Raw genomic sequence first — 24,441 nt, 5'->3', positions numbered from 1 at the left:
GAAGACCCATCTTCCAACTTGACCTTCCTTTCCCCAACCCCCAACAACCTACTAAATTTCATCACGATCCAGTAAATCTCTCTCGAGTTATGTCGCCAACAAACTAATTGTCTAACACAAAACTTCCACTACAGCGCCAAAGGCACATCGCAGAAAACCCATCTTCGAACTTGACCTTCGTCTCCCCAACAGAAACTAACCTACCAAAAATCACCAACATTCGACTTTGTCTTCGAGAGTTATACCGGCGACACCATCATTCCACAAATCCAGACCAAACGTATACCCTTCTGCCTCACGGCGAAGGCAATAATTGCATTGCTAACAGGATGATCCTGTCAGTAGTGCAGATTTTTCAACTGCTGACTGGATTGTCCTGTCAACAGTGCAGATTTTTCTACTGCTGACAGGATCATCCTGTCAGTAGTCACTTCCTAAAAAGTTTGGTTAAAAAAAGTTGCTTATGTGGTAAATGACTAAACGCACACAGTATTGTATACTTTCATTTCTGTTCTTTCACATCATCTTTGGCTTTGGGATTGAATTAATGGCATTTGATGACATTAGTATCTGTTTTTCCGATATTTGTTGCAATCTACACTACAGCATATATTTGCTCATTTTGCAGCTGCTTCATATAGTTTACAGTTATACATGTAGTTGAAAACTTTTTTGGGAAACAGAAAAATTGATACGCACACTGATGTTATTCATGACCTGATACTATCAGCCATTTAGAACAAATATCACACTTAAATGACTGTTTTACCTTTGCATTGTTCACAGACTGGGCTGAAGTTATCCAACTGGCAGCTATTGACTGCGCTGAGAGTAAAAACCTTCCAACTTGTCGACAATATGACATCAAGGGATATCCTACCATCAAGGTACCGAACTTTAAGCTTTTATCATCACTGTATCAGGGCTCTTTTTTTGCACCCAACATTGGAGATGTGCACTTAATGTTTTACTGTGGATGCACTGAGTGTTGCACCGAGAATGCACAAATGCACCTGTGTGTAGGGTTATGTACAAAATGTATGTTAAGGTATTATAAGTACTGTACACTTAATCTAACATAGTTAACTTACCTTGTACAGCATGTTCTTGACAGTTAACTGTCAGAAACAGGGGTGGGTATAACAGTATAGAAGATCAGGTTCAGGTCCAAACCTAGATCTGATTATACAGTCAAATCTGCCTATAGCGGCCACTCAAGGGACTGGCCAAAATCGACCGCTATGGACAGGTGGCCGCTCTATACAAACGGTTGATTTTGACAACGAGCAATAAGTGCCACACTGAGAAACATTTATTCACATGCTATACATGTACAGTGTACAGTCAAACTTGGTCTACCGACCACTTCCACAAGACGACGATCGCCGCTTTCCACAAGCATATTATTAAAGTCCAAGTCGATCCATCGATCCGTCCCCAAACCGGAGCACATGCGACAAAAATGTTGCTGAAGACAACCGTGTCATTTTCAATTGCGTGGTGACATCATTTATCGGCAAAAAAATTGCGGAATATCACGGTAAGATCAGCCTGTTTGGGTTGGATTCCTTGACCGCGGGGGAAAAACAAAATGGCGCCTGTGAGGTCATAGGGTCATTGGGATACTCTACTGTAATGTAGGTGTGGGGTATGATTATACTCTAGATTAAATAGTACAATATGTAAACGTATTTCGTCAAAGAAGTTCTTTGAATAAAGAGAACACATAAACAAAGAATTGATGACTTTATAACCTTTTTTAGAGGATAAAAGGCGTCTGTATTATTTTCTAATAAACTGCTCGCCCATGCTACTACTATTGAAGTAACCCAAGTAAACAAAGCGTCGCCAAAATGTACCGCGCGGAAGGCTGTCTTTGCCTGCAAATTTCTGGCGTCTTAGCGGTTTTGGAAATTCAAAACCCTCACCAGGGGCAAAATAAAACCATAGACAACATTTTCATGGGTAACACTGCTATAAAAAAAAGTATAATGACAATATTTTTCTGCCAAGATTTGAAAGAAATCTTGCGGCGACCATGCGCCGTGACCGTTATCGGCAGTGTTTCCAGACCCGTGGGACCGAAAACCGTGTGGCCGCGACTGCGTTGGACAGTGACCGCTATAGACGAAATCTTAGTGCTTACTTCAATGGGAAAAATCCAAGGGACCGACAAAAAGGTGACCTGACTATGGTTCGTTGGGGGGGGGGGGGGGGGGCGGTCATGGAATTTTATTTCGAGGTTGGGGGGAGGGTCATGGAAAAAAATTCTGGGTTGGGGTGGAGGGTCATGGATTTTTTTTAAAGAATCCGTTGAATTGCATAAACATCATGTTGTGGGCCGACAAACTGACGCTGTAGATAGCCCGCTATGATTTTCTTTTCACCCGGCGTAGCGGCAAGAAAATACAAAACTACCGTAGTAAACATGCCGAGGCACGCGTCCAGCACGTGCCTCCGCTGTTTCACTGGAAGCTATCCAGCTATCAGCTCAAAGGGAGGTGCCAAATACTAAATTAGCACCCCGCCTTACCGCTCCGATCTTTTCCTGTAGCCCCTCCCACCTGGCAGCATCGCGCCAAAACGTAAACAGTAGCCGAGTACGCCTCTCTGTGACACGTGCAAAATCAGCGGGGTGGGTCCCGGACTATTAGAACAGCCGTAAATGTATCAGATTCCCGGTAAATCTCCTTATTTGGAAGTTGACCAACACAGAAGCTGTTATTAACGTAAAAGATTCCTTTCTTTGTCAATGCGGGAATAGAATTAATTCTTAGCTGTATTTCTGACAAATTTCTGGAGCAAGGTTATGTCCTTTTTTCATACAGAATAGTGAATTGATGCACAGAAAATTCATTTCTACCAAAGTAAGAAGATAAAGGTTCAACTAAATTGATAACCTTCGCCATGATTGGACGATTCGGCTGCTACAAATTTGTGGCGCCGCCCACAACTCTCCTTGTTCCCAGGGCCTTAGTAGACTTTCTGGCGCCTTAGCCGACTGTCATCAAAGACTGCCGACTGTCAATCAGCAGCAATTTCCTGGGAAAACAAGTGAGTTGGAACTACGTGTGGCTGTCAACAGCGAAGTTCTGGCGACGTGATTTTTACGTTCCTTGAACTTTCAGTTCCACGTTTTCTGTAAGTACAATCTGACGCAGAACAGAGGTTTCGGCTAGCCTCCTTCCGAAGGAGACTTCCTGGAACGGCGGCGTATATATTTGAGCAATCTAGGGGGTGATGCGATTCCTAACACGGGCCGAGGTTCTCTATATCATGCTGGCAAAGGGACTTTCGCCGCAGAGGGAGTTACGTCGCGGAGGGACGACCGCCTCGGCGGCGATTTTTCTGGAAACATTCCAGTTATTTTGCACGGAAGAGAACTTCTGACAGCGACGATATTGTAGCGCTTCGACTTCGGAGAAGACGGACACAGCCAAAAAACGGAAAACTGGTATCGACTATTGATATTTTTGAGTAGCTGAATAAACCAACGAGGTTAAAATCTCTTTGAATAAACTATTGATATTGTTGTTTCTGATTTTTAAGTTGTCTTTCATGGTTTCACCTAAACTTATTTGTATGTCAAGGTCCTGTGGAGAATAAAAGTTGATTGACCACCATGATTATCATAAATATGACCCTCAAACCTGAAAAAGAAGCCTTCTCAATAGTCTAAAATGCAAGAGCTTCCGGGGAGCTTCGCACCCTGGGTCTCCCCAACGGGGCTCTGCCCCTGGACCCCGTCGTCCGCCAAAAATCAAGCTGAAATTCCGTATTTTTTTTTCAAATATAGAGATGTCATTAAACTTACTTTGTTTACCAGCAAAATTTGCTCATCAAAATTCGGGAAATAGCATTTCAATGGTTCAAGATTTTTAGATTTTCATGTGGGTGCATGTTGCGTCTCTCGCGGCGAAAAATATGTCTGAGGGCGTCGCCCCCCAAAAATCAAGCTGTATTTCTTTTTACAATAGAGATGTCTATGTATCTCCTTGATTAAACTTAGCTTACTCTTCCAGCAAAATTTGTCCCTCATATAGCAGTTCAAAGGGTCCCGATTTCAAAATTTTCTCAACTGTCTTGCCCCCTATACAATTTGATTTTCTGCTGCTGCCTCTGGTACCGATAACCGCTGGTTCCCGATTCTTGTTTTATAGCATGCGTCAGCTATCCCAAGTGGACGCCCGATGTCCATATAGTAGTTGTTTTATAAATGGGGGTCGTTTTTCTACCATGATTTTTACATGATATCTGTGGGGGGAGGGTCATGGAAAAAATTTTCGAGGTGGGGGGGAGGGTCATGGATATTTTTTTTGAGATGGGGGGAGGGTCATGGAAAGTTTTTTTCACTGGACTTCCAGTGCACCACCCCTCCCCAGGTAAATATCGTATGGTCCCTAAGCTGACTCCCAGCACACAGGACAGAAAAAAGTATCGGTTACCTGAATTATGGTTTGTGTCAGGTTTTGAGTAGGTGTCATTCTTTTGTTATATTTCACCCAGACTACGGTATGCAAAGGTCTTTTTTTGTGGAAGTGTTTTTGAACTGGCGCCACCGGAAGAAGCCATTCTCGCACAGGAGGTTGCCTTTTTTGAAAGTTAGATTTTGGAACGGTCCATATTTGCATGGGAAGGGAGATGGGTGAAATATGCTGTATTTGTTTTCAATGTTGCCTGTCTAGTTTCAATTGTGAGTTTATGTGATGAGCAATCATGACATGTGTGCCCTGTGTCCCTCCATCCCAGGTGTTCCAACCTTTCACACAGAACACAAGTGACATTGGAACACCCCTTAAAGGTAAGTACATATGTACATGTACACACCTGTCCAGCTGCTTAACCTTCCCCCTGCTGCCTAACATTGTAATCGATAGCGAATCAGGTGCCAAACAGCTACTTCAGTGTGCTTAAGGTTAGATCTGTGGGAACTGTGGTGGAACAAAGTGCACACTTAAAGTATCACAAGCTAGGATTTGTGTGAACTGTTCAAGCCTTTAACCGTTTATGTTATATATACCTTGAACAAAACAGGCACATCTCATCGCTATTTGCTCCTAACTTTAGAGGGCAATCGAAAAAAGTTTGTTTTTATGTCTTCCCAGTACACATGGTAATGTATTTATTAGCTTCGAGTTCAAGTAAAGAGTAAATGTTGAGAGCATGGAGGCTGGCACCTCGGGTGATATGGAATACACTTAGTCTAGCACTGTGTTGTATTCTACACATTACTTTTACATGCATGTACATGACTGTATATCCAGTTCTTTACAAGCTGCCATTCTGAAGTCATATGATTATATGTGACATAGTCTGTTGACCAAAAAAAAAACATATATCTATTATCTGCTGTCCTGATGTTGGTCTTCTTGACAATTTTTTTGTTTAGGAGGTCGATCATCAGACAAGTTGATCCATACGATGGTGGATGTGATAGAACATCAGTCTCTACTGAGTAAACCTGGGCACTGGCCGGACCTCCAACCTGCATAGTAAGTAGTCTTACATCTGTACATACTGAATAAAAAAACTCTTTTTACACAACCAAGTGATGTACTAATATTCAGACGACGTTTCTGTGACCATCTCAGTGGGGGATGTTGCCTTATTTACCAACTACCAAGATGGCGCCGACATCTGTGGTGCACAAGTGCGCTTCCCGTGACCCCTAGATTTGACCCCAAAACCAAGATGGCGCCGGCGCTCAAGAAAGAGCAAACGCCGGGACCTTGCCTGTTTTTCACTTCCCGCACTGTAGGAAACAGTTTGTTTCCTTGAACACTGATGATATGGTATTATAAGCGTTCTTACCAGTGAGCCGAGTCAATCCGTAACGAAAATCGTACTCAAGCACGGCGTTCACGCCATGACCTGAATGTTACGTTACATGAAACCTGTGATACCTCCGGCGCGGCGCTGCAGTCTCTACTTCTGAGCGTGACGGTAGACGACTTACCTGTTGCTAATTTACTAATGCGAGGTGCAGAACTGTCTGGGGTTTAGAAGTTATCCTTGACATATATCGTACTAACGCTAACCCTGCTCTATCTCAGTGTTACAAGTCAACATTAATTTAGTTAAGTTAAGTTTTCCCTTTGCGGAGTGCAATTTCACATGGCACAAAATTAAATAAACGTTTGTTTGAACGTCTTGTTCAAACTTTAGAAACAATACCAAGGACCAACACTAGCATTTGCTACTAAAAAAATGTTGAAAGAATGTTCACTTGGAATAAAGTATTTATCAGAACGTATTCAAAGTGAGACACTTGGGCGCTTCTGACCGGGTTTCGCGTCATTAAGAGGCGACACCTGGTCGGAAGCAGCCCACGTGACCTCACTAACCACCTGTACTCTATCACCTGTCCACAGAACCGTATTTAAGCTTCAGAACGCGTATTCTCTGTCTTGTCGAGTTACGACGGTGTGGTCGAACGGCGGTGGTGGCTCGCTGTGTTTCGTCGCTACCATCTCCTCCCTTTCGCGCCTTACCCCCCTCCCGCCCCGACGGTCCCAGCCGGCGCTTGCTCTTTGCATCCCCTGGCTTTAGCAGTCTTCAGGCACCCGTCTGAGGCCACGCTTGGCCTCTGCGGAGCCAGCAGTTTTAGGAGCCCTTAGGAACATGGCGCACGTGGCTTCCAAGTATGTGAAAGGTGGTACCTCTTATGCTAATCATTTATCATGTGTGAAATTTAACTCGTTGTTTGCCCGTGTCGGGGGGGGGTGGTGAGTGTGTGTAATGATGTGTTCCTTTAAATTTTAGTATCAGGTTAGCTTTATTTGGTCCTAGGCCATTTCCATTTTCCGGTAGGGGGAAAAAACTTTGCTCAGGTTAGGAAAGTTTCGGGAAGTAGTTTCTTTGGAGGGACTTCCACAGCTGAATTGGACCGCTCCGAGAAACGGGAGCATCAGCTTGGGGAAGTCAAATCCTTGGAAATTAAATTTTTTTTGCCGCTTCTTAAATTTCTAGGACTTTGAGCAAACGGTTTTCTAGCCTAAGCTGTTTATTGTTTGTGATGGTTGTTCGTAGTCATGTGTTTTCTTCAGTTGTATTGCTAATAGACCTGTGAGCGAACGGCTTTTTCGCCTAAGATGTTTTTGTGTTGGTGGTGATTGTACTAATTGTGTTCTCTTCAGTTGTGTTGCTGTAGAGTTGTGAGCGAACGGGTCTCTCGCCTAAGTTGTTTATGTTCGTAATGATTGTGTGTAGTAATTTGTTCTCTTCAGTTGTATTTTATTATTAGAGCTGTGAGCGAACGGTTTTCTCGCCTAAGCTGTTTATGTTTGTAATGATTGTTTGTAGTAATTTGTTCTCTTCAGTTGTATTACTATTAGAGCTGTGTGCGAACGGTTTTCTCGCCTAAGCTGTTTATGTTTGTAATGATTGTTGGTAGTAATTTGTTCTCTTCAGTTGTATTACTATTAGAGCTGTGAGCGAACGGTTTTCTCGCCTAAGCTGTTTATGTTTGTAATGATTGTTTGTAGTAGTTTGTGGAAACCTGTGTAAAGTAAACAGGTGGTGGTACAGCCAGTGTGGCGGTAACCTGTGTAAAGTAAACAGGAGTGGTACAGCCAGTGTGGCGGTAACCTGTGTAAAGTAAACAGGTGGTGGTACAGCCAGTGTGGCGGTAACCTGTGTAAAGTAAACAGGAGTGGTATAGCCAGTGTGGCGGTAACCTGTGTAAAGTAAACAGGTGGTGGTACAGCCAGTGAGGCCTGTGTAGTGTAAACCTGTGTGTGTTGGTACAGCTAGTGTGGTGGAAACCAGTGTGGTGTGAACCTGTTGTGTTGGTACAGCTAGTGTGGTGGAAACCTGTGTGGTGTAAACCTGTTGTGTTGGTAAATCCAGTGGGGCGGAAATCAGTGTGGTGTAAACCTGTTGTGTTGGTGCAGCCTGTGAGGCGGAAACCTGTGTGGTGTAAACCTGTTGTGTTGGTACAGCTAGTGTGGTGTAAACCTGTGTGGTGTAAACCTGTTATGTTGGTATAGCCAGTGTGGCGGAATCAGTGTGGTGTAAACCGGTTGTGTTGGTACAGCTAGTGTGGTGGAAACCGGTGTAGTGTAATCCTGTGTGGTAGAAATCTGTGTGGAAGGTCATGCTCACTGCACGGGATTTTTTATGGGTTGTTCAGTGATCGCTTCCTTTTCAGCGTTTACGTTTTGCACATTGCATCAGTGGAAGGTCATGCCTATACTGAGTTTCAAATTTTTCTTTTTACGCGTTGTTTAGTGATCGTTCTGTTTACGGTATTTACGCTGTGCACATGTCGGTAGTTGAAGGTCTGCTCTTTAGATTTTTTCGTTCTCGGCTTCGGTTGGGTGATGGTTGGTGTTTTCTTGTGTTTAATTTTTGAGCGCGTGTAATAAAAACTTTAGTCAATTTTCTAATCTTTTTGGAGGCATCTGTTCTCTCAGTCCTGCTACGAGCACCATGGTTTACTAAATGACCTTACTTCGGTAGGCCCTTAACCAAGGGTCGGTTGCTCGTCCCAGGGTTGACCTTGGATGGATCCCGATTTGTCGTTATAATATTTTAGTTTCGCGTAGTCATTTGTTTTCCTTTATCTGTGATTTGGCAGACCCGCGTACCTTCTGTGTGTCATTTTCCCGGTTGGGGTTTTTTTCCACCGATTTTGGGCGGTTCAGGAAGCTTGCGCAGTTTAACGGCAAATCTATTCCATCTTCCTTAGAGGTCAGCCTTGGGGCGACTCCGACCTTTTCGTTTTCTTTGCGGTGTTTACGTTTTGCGCGTGTCATCAGTGGAAGGTCATGCCCTCTGGATTTTTTATCCTGACGTGTTTTTCAGTGATCATTTTCTATACAATGTTTACGTTTTCCACCTGTAATCATTGGAAGATCATGCCCACTAGATTTCGCATATTTACGCGTTGTCAGTGATCATATTCTTTACAAGGGAAGCGACTAGCGACTTGATGTAATTCCAATTATCGGAGTTTTGCCTGGAATTTTCGGTAAATGTGGAGGAATTCAGATGTGGATGGAATGTCGTGAATATTTGACAACGGAACAAATTAAAGCGTATGTGAGGATATGGTTAGGTATGGGCGAGGATTGAGGTTTGGGTATTGAGGTTTGGGTATTGAGGTTTGGGTAAAGTTAAAGTTAAGGAAAGGTAGATTGGTAAGGCACGGTTAGATTGATGAAGTGCTGAAAGAAGACTGTACAGAGGATCACGGAGGTCAGACCACGGAGGACTTTTTGCCCATACCTTAACCTTCTAATGGAGTTTCGCCATGGGTCGCTTCGGATAGAGTACTATTCAAAGTGAGACACTTGGGCGCTTCTGACCGGGTTTCGCGTCATTAAGAGGCGACACCTGGTCGGAAGCAGCCCACGTGACCTCACTAACCACCTGTACTCTATCACCTGTCCACAGAATCGTATTTAAGCTTCAGAACGCGTATTCTCTGTCTTGTCGAGTTACGACGGTGTGGTCGATCGGCGGGGGACGGGGAACAATAGAGAAGGAGAGACTCGTAGGCCGGGGGGGGGGGGGGGGGACTCGGGGGGGACTCAGGGGTGGTTGGTTTTCGTTCCTAGCCTGTTTGGAGGTCGAGTTGGCTAGTTCCAGGTGCTGAGGAGGGATCTTATTTGTACCGTCGTCAGAATAAGTCGTATCCGTTCGAATAAGTCGAGTAACTTAGGTGGGCGCTGTGAATGAGCCTTGTGGGGTAAGGTAAAGGAAGTTCGGCGAAGCTAGCACCCACCCACCCGCCCTCGTTCTTTTTTGTCACAAGACCGTTCAGTGACCCATCCGGCGACACTCCGGACTTTTTGCCCATACCTTAACCTTCTAATGGAGTTTCGCCATGGGTCGCTTCGGATAGAGTACTATTGTGACCTAAAGGTCAGTGACCCCAAGTGCCTTGCACCTGGCCTTGCATGCCTGTGAGCCTTGCGACCACCTGATTGGTCAATTGAGTTAATCTAATTATCTTGCATTTCTGGCGCAGGTGTAGGCTAGTATTCATGCCAAATATGGTATGGGAATCCCTAGGACATGTGATTACATGGCTTTGTTCACTCTTTTATGAAAAAAGATACACATCTCCAGTTCCTACATGTATTAGACCAAAATGATGTGAAATTTGGCATGTACACAGGCCCTCATTCAAATGTTTGCCATACAGCCTTTCAAAACGATTTTTTAAACAAAGAATTTTTTGGTTTCGTTATTTTCATCCCAAAGTGTATATACTATTGAATCATGCATTAAAACAAAGGGGTGTCACATTTTTATATTTCACCCATACTATCGCTGAAATATGTTGTTTTTGGTCATTTCCTTCTTCTCCTGTCAAATCTTCATATATATCATTATGTATACTATGGAAAACTTCATTCTTCCCTGGGGTTGACCTTTTTTCATTCAATTTTGAACTGGGTTGATTATGCGCAAGAGTGTAATTTTCAGCGGATATTTTTCCACTGGTGTAGTTTACATGGAGATGGCACGGAATATCCCACTCTTGCAAGGGGAGGATTCTGTAATTATTTCTTTCAATTTTGAGCTGGAATGATTATGAAAAAGTCCATTTGTTAGCAGAAGTGTATTTGTTAATTAATAAGTGGATATGGTTTTGGACTGGTCCATATTGTGTTGATGTGCTACTGGAAGACTCCATTCCTGTATGGAGAGACTGATAATTGTTTTTAAACTCAATTTTGATCCATTTTTTTTAGTGGAAGTATTTTAGAATGGTCCATTGTTATTTTGAGAGAGTCCATTTTTGCATGGCGAGGAGTATGGCTAAACATGCTGTATTTGCTCGCAAATGTTGCCTTTCTAGTTTTTTTATAAATTCTTTTAATCAAAAATACCTGAATACTTTGTTCTTATCCTATATCAAGAATAATACGGTCAACATACTCCCCTAAAATATTTCAATGGACGCGTCCGCATGCCGTGCGCCTATTGGCTCTCTTCGCAGGACCACGTGTGGTTACAGAAGTCAATAGAATAGCAAAACATCGCCCAGAAATACCAAAATAAATCATTTTGAAGTGATGTATACCAAAATGTGAACAACGTTCTTTGAGTATATATGTTTAAGGTATCCAGATACTGAATTTTGGATTATTTGGTTTTAATACCAGGGCACAGAAGCCCAAAACAGACAGAACAAGAGTTCCACGACCTCATATCTCCATGAAAATTCTGTTTATGTAAATGACTTACACATATACATAATATATGCTTGGTCATAAATACCTTTATCTAATTACACAAGTTGCAATATTGATAGTCCCATCATTTTCCTCCTAGATGAATTATGGCACTTTTGCATTAATTATGCAAATTAGGAATATCTTTGAATAATTGGTATCTGTTGATGCTCCACTTGCCATAAGCTACATCTGTTACATGTACTTGAGTCTTATAATGGAAAACACTGCAAATATAGATTTTCCTCATTACCTATGCAAATTAAGTGACAATCAGCATAATTTGCACTTCATTCTATATATCTCTGTCTAAGCTACCTGCATACTAAGCATCATATTGACAGTCCTATAATTTTCCACTTAGATGAGATATGGTGTTTTACATTGATTATGCAAATTAGGAATTTATTTGCATAATTGGTATCTGTTGATGATCCGCTTTCCATAAACTACATACGTTACATGTATTTGAGTCTGATAATGGAAAACACTGCAAATATAGATTTTCCTCATAAGCTATGCAAATTAAGTCCCAATTAGCATAATTTGCACTTCATTGTTTACATCTCTGTCTAAGCTACCTGCATACTAAATGTCATGGAAATCCGTTGTTCCTTTGTTCAGTTACTCTCCTTAGAAGATTTTCACAAAAACGCCCCTGCAGTTCCAGACGAAGCTACTAGAGGGCCCAACCCTACACCACTTCTTTATTACATCACAAGCTATCTGCCACCCAAAAATCAAGACCACAGCTCGTCCAGGTCAAAAGATACAAAAATTGAAGTTCCGCTGCAGTACCAAGGTCACATACCAGGGGGCCCAAAATCGACCTTGACCTTCGGCTTCACAACACCCGCCCACGTACCAAATATCATCGTAATCCATCAAGAGGCTCTTGAGTTATGCTGACTGGAGTGGTGCGGAAACACAAACAGACAACTAGAAAGGCAACATTTGCGAGCAAATACAGCATGTTTAGCCATACTCCTCGCCATGCAAAAAATGGACTGTCCCAAAATAACCAAAATGGCCAATCGGGTGGTCGCAAGGCTCACAGCCAGGCCAGGTGCAATTGGGGTCACTGACCTTTAGGTCATATGAGGAAAATACCCAATGTTCTCCTCAAAATACCCTGCAAAATCGTATTTTGAAGTAATGTTTGCCAAAAGTGCGAATAGGGTTCTCTGAATATTTGTTCAATGTACCCCCATAGCAAATTTCAGGTCATTTGGATGTATTTCCAGAGCACAGGAGGCCAAAATGTACGTTTTTGGTCAGAAAAACCTCAATAAAATCACTTTCAAGGTCAATATCGAAAAAATGAAAAAAAAGGTCCGGGGGTATTTGCCTACACTACCTTTGTACCAAATTTCAGGTCATTTGGTCAAAAAACGACAAAGATGAATCGATTTGAAGATTTGACAGGAGAAGAAGAAGAAACATGAGTAACAAGATTGGCAATGGAAAAATGACATTGCCATGGCGACGGTTGTTGTTGTGGGTGATGGGTTAATGTATTATGTCTGTGGTACTGTAAATTGCTGTACGTATCCGCCGGGATCCGAGGCCATTTCGTGCAGTGACAAGTTGAGTCATGTTTCCACTTAATAAGCACCAAATGAGTATAGGTTAGGGGTCATGAACCTGTTACTTGAGTAACCTTTGGCATAACTATCTTTCAACCAACACCTACCTTCACATTGATGACAGGAGTTTAATGAAAGCTGATCACACAATATCTGCTTGGAGATGAATGAAACCTAATCACACAACATCTGCTTGGAGATTAATGAAACCTAATCACACAACATCTGCTTGGAGATTAATGAAAGCTAATCACAACATCGGCTTGGAGATTAATGAAAGCTAGTTACAATGAAAGCTAATCACAACAACTGCTTGGAGATAAATGAAAGCTAATCACAATGAAAGCTAATCACAACATCTGCTTGGAGATGAATGAAAGCTTATAACAACATCTGCTTGGAGATGGACGACATCTAGCCACAGAACATCTGCTTGGAGTTTAATGAAAGATGATCACACAATATCTGCATGGAGATGAATTAAATCTAATCACACAACATCTGCTTGGAGAAGGACGACATCAACTCGCATAACATCTGTTTGGAGTTTAATGAAATCGAATTGAACAATATCTGCTTGGAGGTGAATGGATCGAAACACACATCTGCTTGGAGATAGATGAAATCTAATCTAATCACACAACATCTGCTTGAAAATGAATGAAACCATAAACAGTGATTGACAGCATATAAAACACATTGAAAAGAACAAAGGTTTTAAGTCAAACTTGTACGTAAACTTGTGAATGAAATATTTCAAACCGTCCAATGAACCCCAACTGTGGCCCAACATATACACCACATGACCTTTATACACACCCATAATTAACAAGCACATGTAAATAACAACACTTTAAACAAAGGCCATAGCAGCGCAGATATGATCCAGGCTCAACATTGCCCATCATGAAATGCAACGCATATTTGCTTGCCTGTGACATCAATGCCACATGCCACATACCAGCCACATGCCAATGGTTGAGAACATTCCTCATTCCGATGGTCCCAAGAGACATTCTCTTCTTCCAACTGATACAGATCTCTACATCCACAATCCAAGGTATGCAAGGGATTAACATTCTCATTCCGATGGACCCAAGAGACACTCCTGTCTCCAATTGATACACATCTCTATATCCGCATTCCAACGAATCCAGATGGTAACCATCTGATAATAATTCCTTCCAAGCAACCACATTTTAATAAACCATAGGGACCAAAATAACCAGATTTGACATTTCAACTGTACAGCCATGTGAGGAACAGGGATTGTTGACAAAGAAAAGTTGAGTCAGGTTTCCACTAAACAGTCTACACACAGGACCCACGAACTAGGAGTACATCGTAAATCAGGTACGGTAAGACTGGATATGTTTGCAAAGGTTTTATTTTGCAGTAACGTTATGTACAAGGAGGTATGCAGGAAGAAGAAATGTTGGTGGTTGTTTTAAGCTAAATACACTTAAGAGGTCATCACAAAAAAAGCAAACTTTAAGACCACAGCGAACATTTCCCCTTTCACGGTTGCCAAGATGAGGGCCTGCATGCCCCTTTTCCGTAAGGCGTAATCAGGCCGTTTTAGACTTCGTAATCCGTAATCAGCCACCCAAAATCAACGTAATTCGTAATCAGTACATTGGCCGTAACGCGTAATTGGTCACTTTGATTCTACGTAAAACGTAGGCGGTTACCTTTATGCAACGTAAAACGTAATCTACTAGCAAAACGTAGGCTTATTTCCAGCAAAGTCTCCCGGCAAAGTTGCCCCTCACAATGCAGGAAATAGCATTTCAGAGGGTAAAGATCTCAAAATTTTCCCATGAAACATGTGACCCACTTAGTATTGTCGCGCCTCTGGTAAAAAATACGTTCTGAGGGTGTCGCCCCTAAATATCGAGCTGGAATCATTGTGTATTTTTCAATCAAAGAGAAACCATAAAACATAGCTTAGATTACCAGCCTAATGTGCCCCTAAAAATGCAAGAAATAGCGTTTCAAAGGGTAAAGATTTCAAAATCTTCTCGGGGTGCATGCCCTCGTGCCTACCTGCGATTGTTACATGTACGCCTCCGGCGAAAATATGTCGGGAGGGCAAACAATCTAGCAGAAAACCTTGTGTACTTTTCACTATGAGTGCAGATATTGCCCCTCAAAATGTATTTGAGCGGGTTGAGATTTTCCCGGGTATTCTCCCGGATCGACCTACAATCGCCGGGTCGCTCCAGCCCGATATATGTCGGGACTCGGGGCATCGCGCACCATACTATTAAACTCTTGAATATTCTTTTCACTTATAGATATGTCATCAAACATAGCTTAGTGTAACAGCAAAATGTGGCACTCAAAACCAAGGTTATAGCGTTTCAGGGGGTCAAGATTTTTACAATTTTCCTCGACGTCTCGCGCCTTCGGCGCTCGACGTGGTCAACGTACGTTCCGGAATATCTTGCTGTCCCTTCCCATTCGAAATTCACTGCCGCCGTCACGGCTACTCATTATAGTTATACGGTTTAGTGTGGTCATCAACGGATTCATTGTCACCACAATAAATATAAAAATGAACAGTTTTGATGCAGAACTAGATACTGTAGTTGAATCATGCGTTAAGTTGGTTGGGAAGCCTCATGATTTAACGTAATTCGTAATCGGCTCTGAAAATTTAACGTAATTCGTAATCGGCGGCAAAACTTTTCCGCAATTCGTAATCGCTACCCCCCCCATGCAGGCCCCCCAGGATGGTAGAATTGGAGTCGGTGGGTCTGTGTAAGCGAAGAACAATTGGACCAAAGGAACTGTGGACTTGTATATTTAAACCAGGAGCTGATAACAGAAACAGGTCAACTCTGTTAAGCTTTTTTTCAGTTCTACATATTAAGCACCAAATAGGCCATGGGGTTATGAACCTGTAACTACAACATGTAAATAACAAAGGCCAGAACAGGGCGAAATCATGAGTAGAGTAGAGTAGGGTAGGGTCTTCAGTGACGTTCAGACTTTATGTCTAAAAGATTCTTTAACCTCACTCTCCTCGGCAGCGTTGAACCAGTGTCTTGTGTTCATTACCGGTCAAGCCTCCGTGTATTGCAGTTATCATAGATCCTACACATCTCTAAAGCCACATCCATTAGAACTAACATTTCACAACATAAAACTCATTAGTAATGACACACATACATGTGGACCAGTCCCTACTACCACACTCAAACAAATATTCAAAACTTACATAACACAAATACATATAAGCCCGGTGTATGTTGAAGGATTTGAGTACGCCCCGAGAGGGTGGACAACACTATATCCCAGTCTTCAGACTGAATTTTTGCCTGACAAGAAATATAACATGCAATGAAAGCAGATAAAGGTACAGTAACATACAACGTTACCATTTTTGTAAGCACCTCTACCTAATGTTGATAAAACTATATCGGCACATTGTCATCAAATCAATAAACGCATATAGAATGTATTTAAACTTCTCAATATGGCATGGATTGGCTTTTACCTTGTCCTTCAGTGCTTTGTATGGAGGTAGGTGCCACTGGAAGTGCTCCACATGACGAATAACTCAATAAGAACAATCCCAATTCAAGACGCAGTGCTCCACACAGATAAATAAGAACGATCTCAATGCAAGTCTACTAAAATCACATTAGGTGTATGGGCAGAAATACCTTTCTGTCCCAGGACACAAACATACCAACATTCCTGTTGGCTATAAATTCCTGTTAACACATACCTCTGGACAAATGCCTTCAAAATTCCAAGAATTCTCCAAAACTGCACACAATACTACACCATTACAGGCGACATACCGCATACCCCTGGACAAATGCCTGTACAATATCTAGAATTCTTGCAATCTGCACACAATACTATATCATTTGGCTCGCCCCTGAGGCGTCGCCAAAAACAATATGTTTAGCCATACTACACATAGACAGACAGACAAACAGACACACCCAAAACAATATCTCCATTTTTCATGGAGATAAACAGTATGAAAATGGCCCAAAAAACTCAATAAAATCATTTTAAAGTCAGTTATTAAAAAAATGGATAACTATTTTAGAGGTATTTGCCTCCTCTACCCTCATGCCAAATTCCAGGTGACTTAGCCCAAAAATGACAGAGAAGAATCGATTTGAAGATTTGACAGGAGAAGAAACCTGAGAGAAAACAATATATTTCAACCATACTTAAGGTATGGTGAAATATACATCTTTTCTTTACTTGCTATAAAACACTACTTGGACTGCAGAAATGCAGTTTGAGTGGGTCAATATTTTTAATTCTTTAATTTATAATACCGCTAATTAAAAATGCACTTTTCACACGTGGCTCCACATAAGTTCACAGAATTTCCTGTGTAGAGTTTTGCCAAGCAGGTATTTGGTGATGTATTTTTATGTTTTAAATTGTGGTGTGGGTCCATATATGATGTCAATGGCATAACTTGAGAAACTTTGGACGTATCTTCATTGGTAGGTGTGTAGCGAATGTGGAAATGGGGGGTAAGTTCGAAAATGGTTCTCCTGGCATTTTCCTACAGTACAACAAAAGGTTGCCCATATAATTGTCTAATTCATGCTATACATAGAAAAAAGGAGAACAAATAGCCCTGGGTGTTCGCTGATGAATGTTTTAATGTTTATTTTTGATAATGATATATCCCTCAGTCCCCTCAGGGTAGTGCAGGGTCCTTAAAGTGAAGTACATGTATCACAAGAGGATAGGACTGGCAGTTCTAATCGAGAAATAGTGCTTCATAATAAAGATTACATACAATGGAGGAAACCATTAAAGTCTGGGGCCATCATTAACAGTTATCCAGTATGATGGCTCATCCCTAGACAGTTAATCGCCAAATACAACAAAATAAACCAGTGTAGTAATTCCTAGAAGTGAATCAGGCTCTGTGATTTCACAGCTTACATCAAGATCCATTTCATGTGTTTATCTTACAACTAGCAAGTCACTGGCAAAGGAAATTAATAAACATCTTACCCACAATGTACACGTTATAGATACTTCATGGAAAATTGTGTCCCACGGACTCTTGTTACTTTTCTAGCTCAAGTGAGGTGGCTGAGTTTTTCCAGAAGTGGACGGGTGTGGAATATCTTGCATTGCTGTTTGAAGCAAACGACTCGTATGTTGGAAAACAGGTATATGTAATCAAATTCCTGCTTTTAAATACATTTTACTCTGATCATTATCTATAAAATTATTATTAGTATTATCCACTAAGTTTCAAGCAAAGCAATGCATCTTTAGGTCACATTAATTTCATGTGCTTGTTCATTGACTTAAGAAAAACTGCTGAACCGAAAAAATGAACATGACAACCTTAGGAGAAGTCTGTACTTTAGTTCACACAGTTTCAGGGCGTTGATATTGTCAGACTCAACAATGCTCCCTATCTCTAGCTGTTTGGCTCATCCTCCTGCTGAAATTTTACTTCAAACGTCAGAAAACATGGCATCCTGTGGCGTGGTGGCAGGGTGTTTGCAATTGACCCAGAACCCAGAGGTCTTGTGTTCGAATCCCCTGACAGGCCCTGCCCTTCGGAAAGGCATTCTTCACACAAATTTCCTCATTTCACTCAAATGAACACATTTTATTTCATTTTATCTAATAGAATAATATCTTATCCAACACCTTTATGGAAAAGAGTAGTAGTCCTTCCTGGTGTGAGTGAATCAAATAGATCTGTCCGGATATGCAGCTTGTACTGTTCAGTACAAACCTAGTGTGTTATGTCATGTGGCCGTTTACCATGTATGCAATACAAAGAAGAATTAAGGAAATGATCTGGTTGGGCCTGAAAATTTAAACAGCTATAACATTGGTTGTTAATTTTTTACTGTTTATCAACAATATTAAAAGTTTATTCTGTATGCTACAGTCTTGGTCACATTAGATTGACAGACAATCATATTCTGTATGTTAGTTAGTAATTATCACTGTAGGAGGAGATTATGATATCTACTTATTTTACAGATTGTTCTTGATATGGCCAAATATGATAACATCATGGTCAAGCGTGTGCTCAAAACTGAGGTAAGTTTGGGATTTTAATGGAACTGTGAATATTCCTGTACACATATTTTTAGTATACATTGTAGAAGTCTTAGAATAGTTTTCCAACAACAACAGTCTACAATGCTTAATGGGCATGTTTTTGTACAGGTCCAGTGACTGCCTTTGTATGTAAATGTATATACATGCAGGAGCAAAGCATAATTTTAAAAAGTATCTATTAGAAAGACAATACAGAAGTTATAAGCATATTCACCATTATATTTCCCTACTTCCTTAAATGATTTTGACATTAATATTTGACTATTCCAATTTTTCACTGTGGGTTGGGGAAAAGTACTAACTTTGTGTTCTCTGTAAATTTTATCATACTAGCAAAATTAACTCTCTCACTGATAACATTTTGAATATACCAGTCCTAACACTTATACCAGAGTTCAAAATAATGCATGCATTTGCACATTTCTGCACCCAAAATTGGAGCTATTTGAGTGCACATAGATATTTTATAGGCTATAGGGTAAAGTTTAATGGTACACTAAGTCTTAGAATATTCTTGAAATTCAAGTATCAGAAATAGCAATTTAGTATATTCCTTTTTTTAAATTTTGAAGTTAACTATGGATTGAAGTTAATAATAGTCCAAGGCAGTAGATTACTCAGGGTTTGTAATTATGTCTTGCTTACATTTTACTTTATCTTATGTTGTGCACCCACATTTGTTTCTGTGCACCTTATATTATAAATTTTAGGTTAAATGCAGCAGTGCACCTTTTCCAAAAAATGAATTTCGAACCCTGTATACATCTCACAGCTACATGAAACAAGAAAGCTTTTTAAAAAAGCTGGCCACGCAACCATTTTGATAAAAGTGAGGATTAAATGGTGGTTGCACGTGTAATGACTTGTATAGACTTCCTTACCCCCTACGTATACAGTACCTATACGTCAAATATTACATCCGTAGTATTTACCGTAAGTTAATACATGTACAAGTTTCTGATGAATTATGCAAATGAGGTCCTCATTAGCATAACTTATAGCCAGGCGTACTCACCTTTCTTAAAGGTACCTACACTTCAAAAATGAAATCCGTAGCATTTACCATAATAGAATTACACGTTTCTGCATATATCATGCATTAGCATAATTTATATGCAGGTGTATTCACCTTTTCTAAAGGTACCTACAAATCAGATATGACATCTGTAGCATTTATCGTAAGGGAAATACAGTCAAGTTCCTGAATAAATCATGCTAAAGAAAAAGAAAAAAAGATGAAGATCACGCCGGCAAAAGCAATAGATCTTCTCCTTATGTAAAAAGAAGGGAAAAAAAGAAAAAAAAGAGAAAAGGAAAAAAGTTTTCCGCACCGGGTTTCGAATCGGGGACCTCCTGATCGACTGGTCACCATACTACCAACATGAGCTAGTCAGACAAGTCATTTTTCTTTGGAATTTTAAAGATACTTAAAGTTCAAATCTCAGCACACGGTACCACTTGTTGGTCACATTTGGTTCATTCTTGTAACAAATCAGTTCCTTTTTGTGTAATTTTGTATTTAAGAAGTAATATAGCCATTTATCAACTATCTATAGCATGACAGCATCGTGCAAAGCCTTGCACGAGACCTTGCGTAAAGCGCCCCCTGGCGAGCTGCAGGTCGGACGAAAACAAAGGGTGGACAGAAGGAAGGAAGGAAGGAAGGACATGTGAAAGCCAATACAATGCCACCTACTAGTAGGCAATGTTTGTTCATTGCCTTTCTTGTTCCACTTGGAAATAACTGTAGCAAGGCCTAATGAGCCATCATGCTGAATCACTGAATAAAAAAAAGATAATGACTCTCCCTTTCAGGAAACGCTGATGAAAAAGTTTGCAGTAGGAGTTGTCCCCTCCCTGTATATACTCTTCAGAAATGGGTCTGCGATGCAACTAGCCAGGTAACAAAAGTCTCAGCTATCATCATTTTATCATACAACATTTGCCGTTTCATTTAGTATTTATTTATTTATTCATTGACCAAGGGAATCGCCACTAGGGCAGTTTTCAATTTGCCCTGAAGCAGAGGTGAAACCAGTATTTCTTGCTGGGTTTTTTTCCCGGACCGGAAAAAATCAGTGGTCTGGTCTTAGGACTGATTAGAAAGTGTTACTATTATGTGATTGTTTAAAAGAAATGTGGAATTCTGTCTTTTTGGCACAAAGGTTCATTTGAGGTTGCTCCTTAAACAGCCAGCACAAATGCATTGAGAATACTATATCATTAAAATATAATATTTTATTTTGCAATTTGAAATAGTTTGTAGCATTCACAGAGACATGTACTAATGTCTCACTGTCCAAAATATGATAATCGGGTCCAAGTTCAGGTCCGGACCTGGGCCTGACCCTCTGGACCTGGACCGTTCACAATGTGGTCTTTCACTGCAAATACTGCATTACCATGGCCACACCACTGAAACTGTTCGTCAGCCTTTTGATGTTGTGAAATGTTGAAATGTTCCATGGCCAGGGGAGGAGAGACGAGGTTTGACTTCAGACTAGCACTCAAGAAGCTTCCAGACCTGGACAAGTCTCGGTTACATCAGGAACACCACTTACTACACCCCTCAGTACCAACACTGGAGAAAACTACCATAGCGAGAATACCAAGCAGGGCCAATGTCAACAGGTAACTAGGACGCAATTTGATTTGTTTTATTCATTTATGGGGTCAGTACTAGTGTGGCGTTTCGGCTAGACCGTTTGCCATTATAAGGAATAGCAGAAAGAGGTCCCCCAAAGGAAAGAATGAAGACAGACTCCAGTTGTTGCCGTGGCCGATGGGAAAGATCTTTATTCCAAGTCTCTCTGCATGTTCTCTCCTGTCTATCCTTAATCCCAGTCTGTCTTACCTAACACACTCTGTTACTCATTTTATACGTTTCACAACAGACATCTTCCCTGATAGATTGAGTCACAAGATTAATCACAAAAGGACGTGTTGAAGGAAGTAGCAGTCTCAGCGGCAATAGACAGCCTTGTGCCGTCTTGCACTGCCTTGCACAGTCTTAGTAATGCTGAATGTCTATTTCTCAGTAAGCAAAGGGTGTCCTCTCCCTACACATATCTGCTTACACATATTTGATATGCACTATAGTACATCCCCCTGGTTTGAAGAAATGCATCCAAAATGTCAGTGCGTTCAGTGCCCTTTCCAGAGTCAGGTCGCACAAAATATTCTGGGAGGTTGTTCTTTCACTATACAGGAGTCGATTCCCAACGGTCCCTGAGTTTACGCTTGCCACATGTTCATTTATCACGAACAAGGACCCGCTCCCCTGGTAACAACGGGGAGGGATGAACCTTCCGGTCATGATAACGTTTCTGCCGTGCCTGAGCTATTTCTATGTTCTCGGCGGCATATCTGTACGTCACATAGAATATAATTATAATGCTGCTGTACCCACTCGTCTGGGCTATGGGATGGATTAGAATAATCTGAAGTACCTAACTAGATGTCGAACGGAAGACGGGCGTGTCGCGCAAACATGATAGCCAGTGGTCGTGTGTCTTGTATAATTATACACATGCACTAGTTGGGAGAGATATTCGGCCCAACGTTTCTTCTTGTTGACTTCCATTGTGCCGATCAGGGTCAAGAGCATCCGATTAAAACGCTTGCACTGGCCATTACCGGCTGGGTGATAGGGGGTCGTACTAGATGACAGCCCCGTAGAGCTTGCACAACTCTGCGATGGTCGAAGACTCAAAGTTGGCTCCCTGATCAGAGTGCAGTCGGGTGGGAAACCCGTATGGTATAACATTGTATTTATAAATAGCAAGAGACGTGGTCAGGGCGGTTTGGTTCCGGCTCGGGACGGCGACGCAAAGCGAGTGAAGTGGTCCGTAATTACCAAGATATTCTCATAACCACCCACTGATTTCTCAACTAATAAATAGTCCATACAAACGAGCTCAAGTGGGGCGGAAGTCTTTACACTGACGGCGTCCTTGTCGTGTGGTTCGGTAATTTCCGAAGTCCACAGCGCTGGCAGGTCTGGACATAGAGTGCTATGTCTGACCGCATGCCTATCCAGAGGAAACGACTCTCTACAAAATCAAGGGTGCGAGCAACACCAAAATGACCCGCTCGGTCATGTAAAGCCTCTAAAGTTTCATGCTGTAAAATACGTGGGGGGTGCAGCCCTCTGGAGGCGTACGCGACAACACGTTCTTTGTTATCCTGAACTTGAGAAAGGACCGCCCCTAGGCCTGAGAGGCTTGCGTCCACGTACAGAGTAAAGGGAGATTGAAATTCTGGGTACGCTAGGGTGGAGGCCGAGATAAGTGTGTTTCTTAGTTTATCAAAAGCTTTCTGACAGTCCAAATAAATTCACGCAGGGCACAGGATGACTGGCGGAGATTCTTCTTCTGTTTGTGCCCTGCTATCTTATGTAACGACCTAGCGATGTGCGCAAATATAAAGTTGGGGATAAAGCGTCGGTAATAGGAACAGAAGGCGACAAAGCTACGGGTCTCACGTGCATTTTGGGGAATTGGCCAATTTCTTACAGCAGCTACGTATACCTTCTCAGGATCCGTCCCTATGCCCCGTGCGGAAACCCTACGACCTACATGTAGATATTGAACTTCAGTAGCAAACAGCTTACATTTACTAGCTTTCAGCTTCAAGCCGTGATTCGCCAGGCGAGTCAACACTTCGTCCAGCCTATGCTCATGTTCTTCAAAGGTCTTGCCAAAGACAATAATGTCATCTATGTATAAATTCAGTAGAGTGGTGAAATCAACTTGGTGAAATTAAACTCCCCCAAAACATGGGTCATTAATCGTTGAAAACAAGCAGGTCTGTTTACCAACCCAAAACTGAGCCTATTGAATTGGAAGTTGCCCCAGGGGAGCGAAAATGCTGTCTTTGGCTTGTCAGCTTCAGATATGCCAACTTCAGGGGTGCCAAAGAATACATATGAATTTTATGGAATACATACAAATTTTACGGAATATATATACATACGATCCATTACTAGAAACATACGATCCGTACGGAATACATACGATCCATTACGCAGAAACATACGATCCGTACGGAATACATACGATCCATTATGCGGAATACATACGATCCGTACTAATTTGGAGAAATGTGCCTGATCACGTGACATCGGCGGCAGATTCAAGATGGCGGACTCGGGAGAAGGTGCGTGGATTCAGTTCTTCCTACAATATCTTGGCTCTAAAGAACATTAAGAGCTTACTCCAGCCTGCTAAACACCAAAAACATTAACCTGAACTAATGTGGGCTTCTTAGGCGACATATTAGCCTGTATTTAAGACCAACTAGTACGGCGAGGCCGAGAATCGCAAATGTTATACTGACAGTTAAACACTTTAACTTTGTAAATCATCGCTATCGATTTAAGAAACGATAGATTTGTACTTGTTCCAAATCATTACCTATAAGAGACCATGATATGCTGTATGGAAGGGGCAGGTTTTTTATTTGGGGCATGCCAATTGGGAGTTATGGTACCGTAGTTGAGTCACACCGTCACACGTACACAATTATTATATTATTTCATAATTGATTATCTGACATTGACAATTCAGTATAGTTCAATGTACATATTC

The 24,441-nt window shown here is 41.5% G+C and overlaps 1 protein-coding gene across 1 annotated transcript in view; it reads left to right on the top strand.

Annotated features, from left to right (window-relative positions):
- Window positions 1–24,441, top strand: part of LOC136442185 (sulfhydryl oxidase 1-like) — a 51,552-nt gene that overhangs the window by 10,328 nt on the left and 16,783 nt on the right. Inside the window, exons 2-8 of the mRNA XM_066438916.1 lie at window positions 787–887; window positions 4,750–4,801; window positions 5,390–5,492; window positions 17,844–17,937; window positions 18,773–18,832; window positions 20,669–20,754; window positions 21,326–21,484. Coding sequence (XP_066295013.1) covers window positions 787–887; window positions 4,750–4,801; window positions 5,390–5,492; window positions 17,844–17,937; window positions 18,773–18,832; window positions 20,669–20,754; window positions 21,326–21,484 — 655 coding nt within the window. The remainder of the gene's footprint in view (window positions 1–786; window positions 888–4,749; window positions 4,802–5,389; window positions 5,493–17,843; window positions 17,938–18,772; window positions 18,833–20,668; window positions 20,755–21,325; window positions 21,485–24,441) is intronic.

Source organism: Branchiostoma lanceolatum, chromosome 9, assembly GCF_035083965.1.
Source record: "Branchiostoma lanceolatum isolate klBraLanc5 chromosome 9, klBraLanc5.hap2, whole genome shotgun sequence".
Classification (NCBI taxonomy): Eukaryota; Metazoa; Chordata; class Leptocardii; order Amphioxiformes; family Branchiostomatidae; genus Branchiostoma; species Branchiostoma lanceolatum.
Note: the sequence above shows the minus strand (reverse complement) of the source record. Positions and strands in the feature narration are given on the sequence as shown.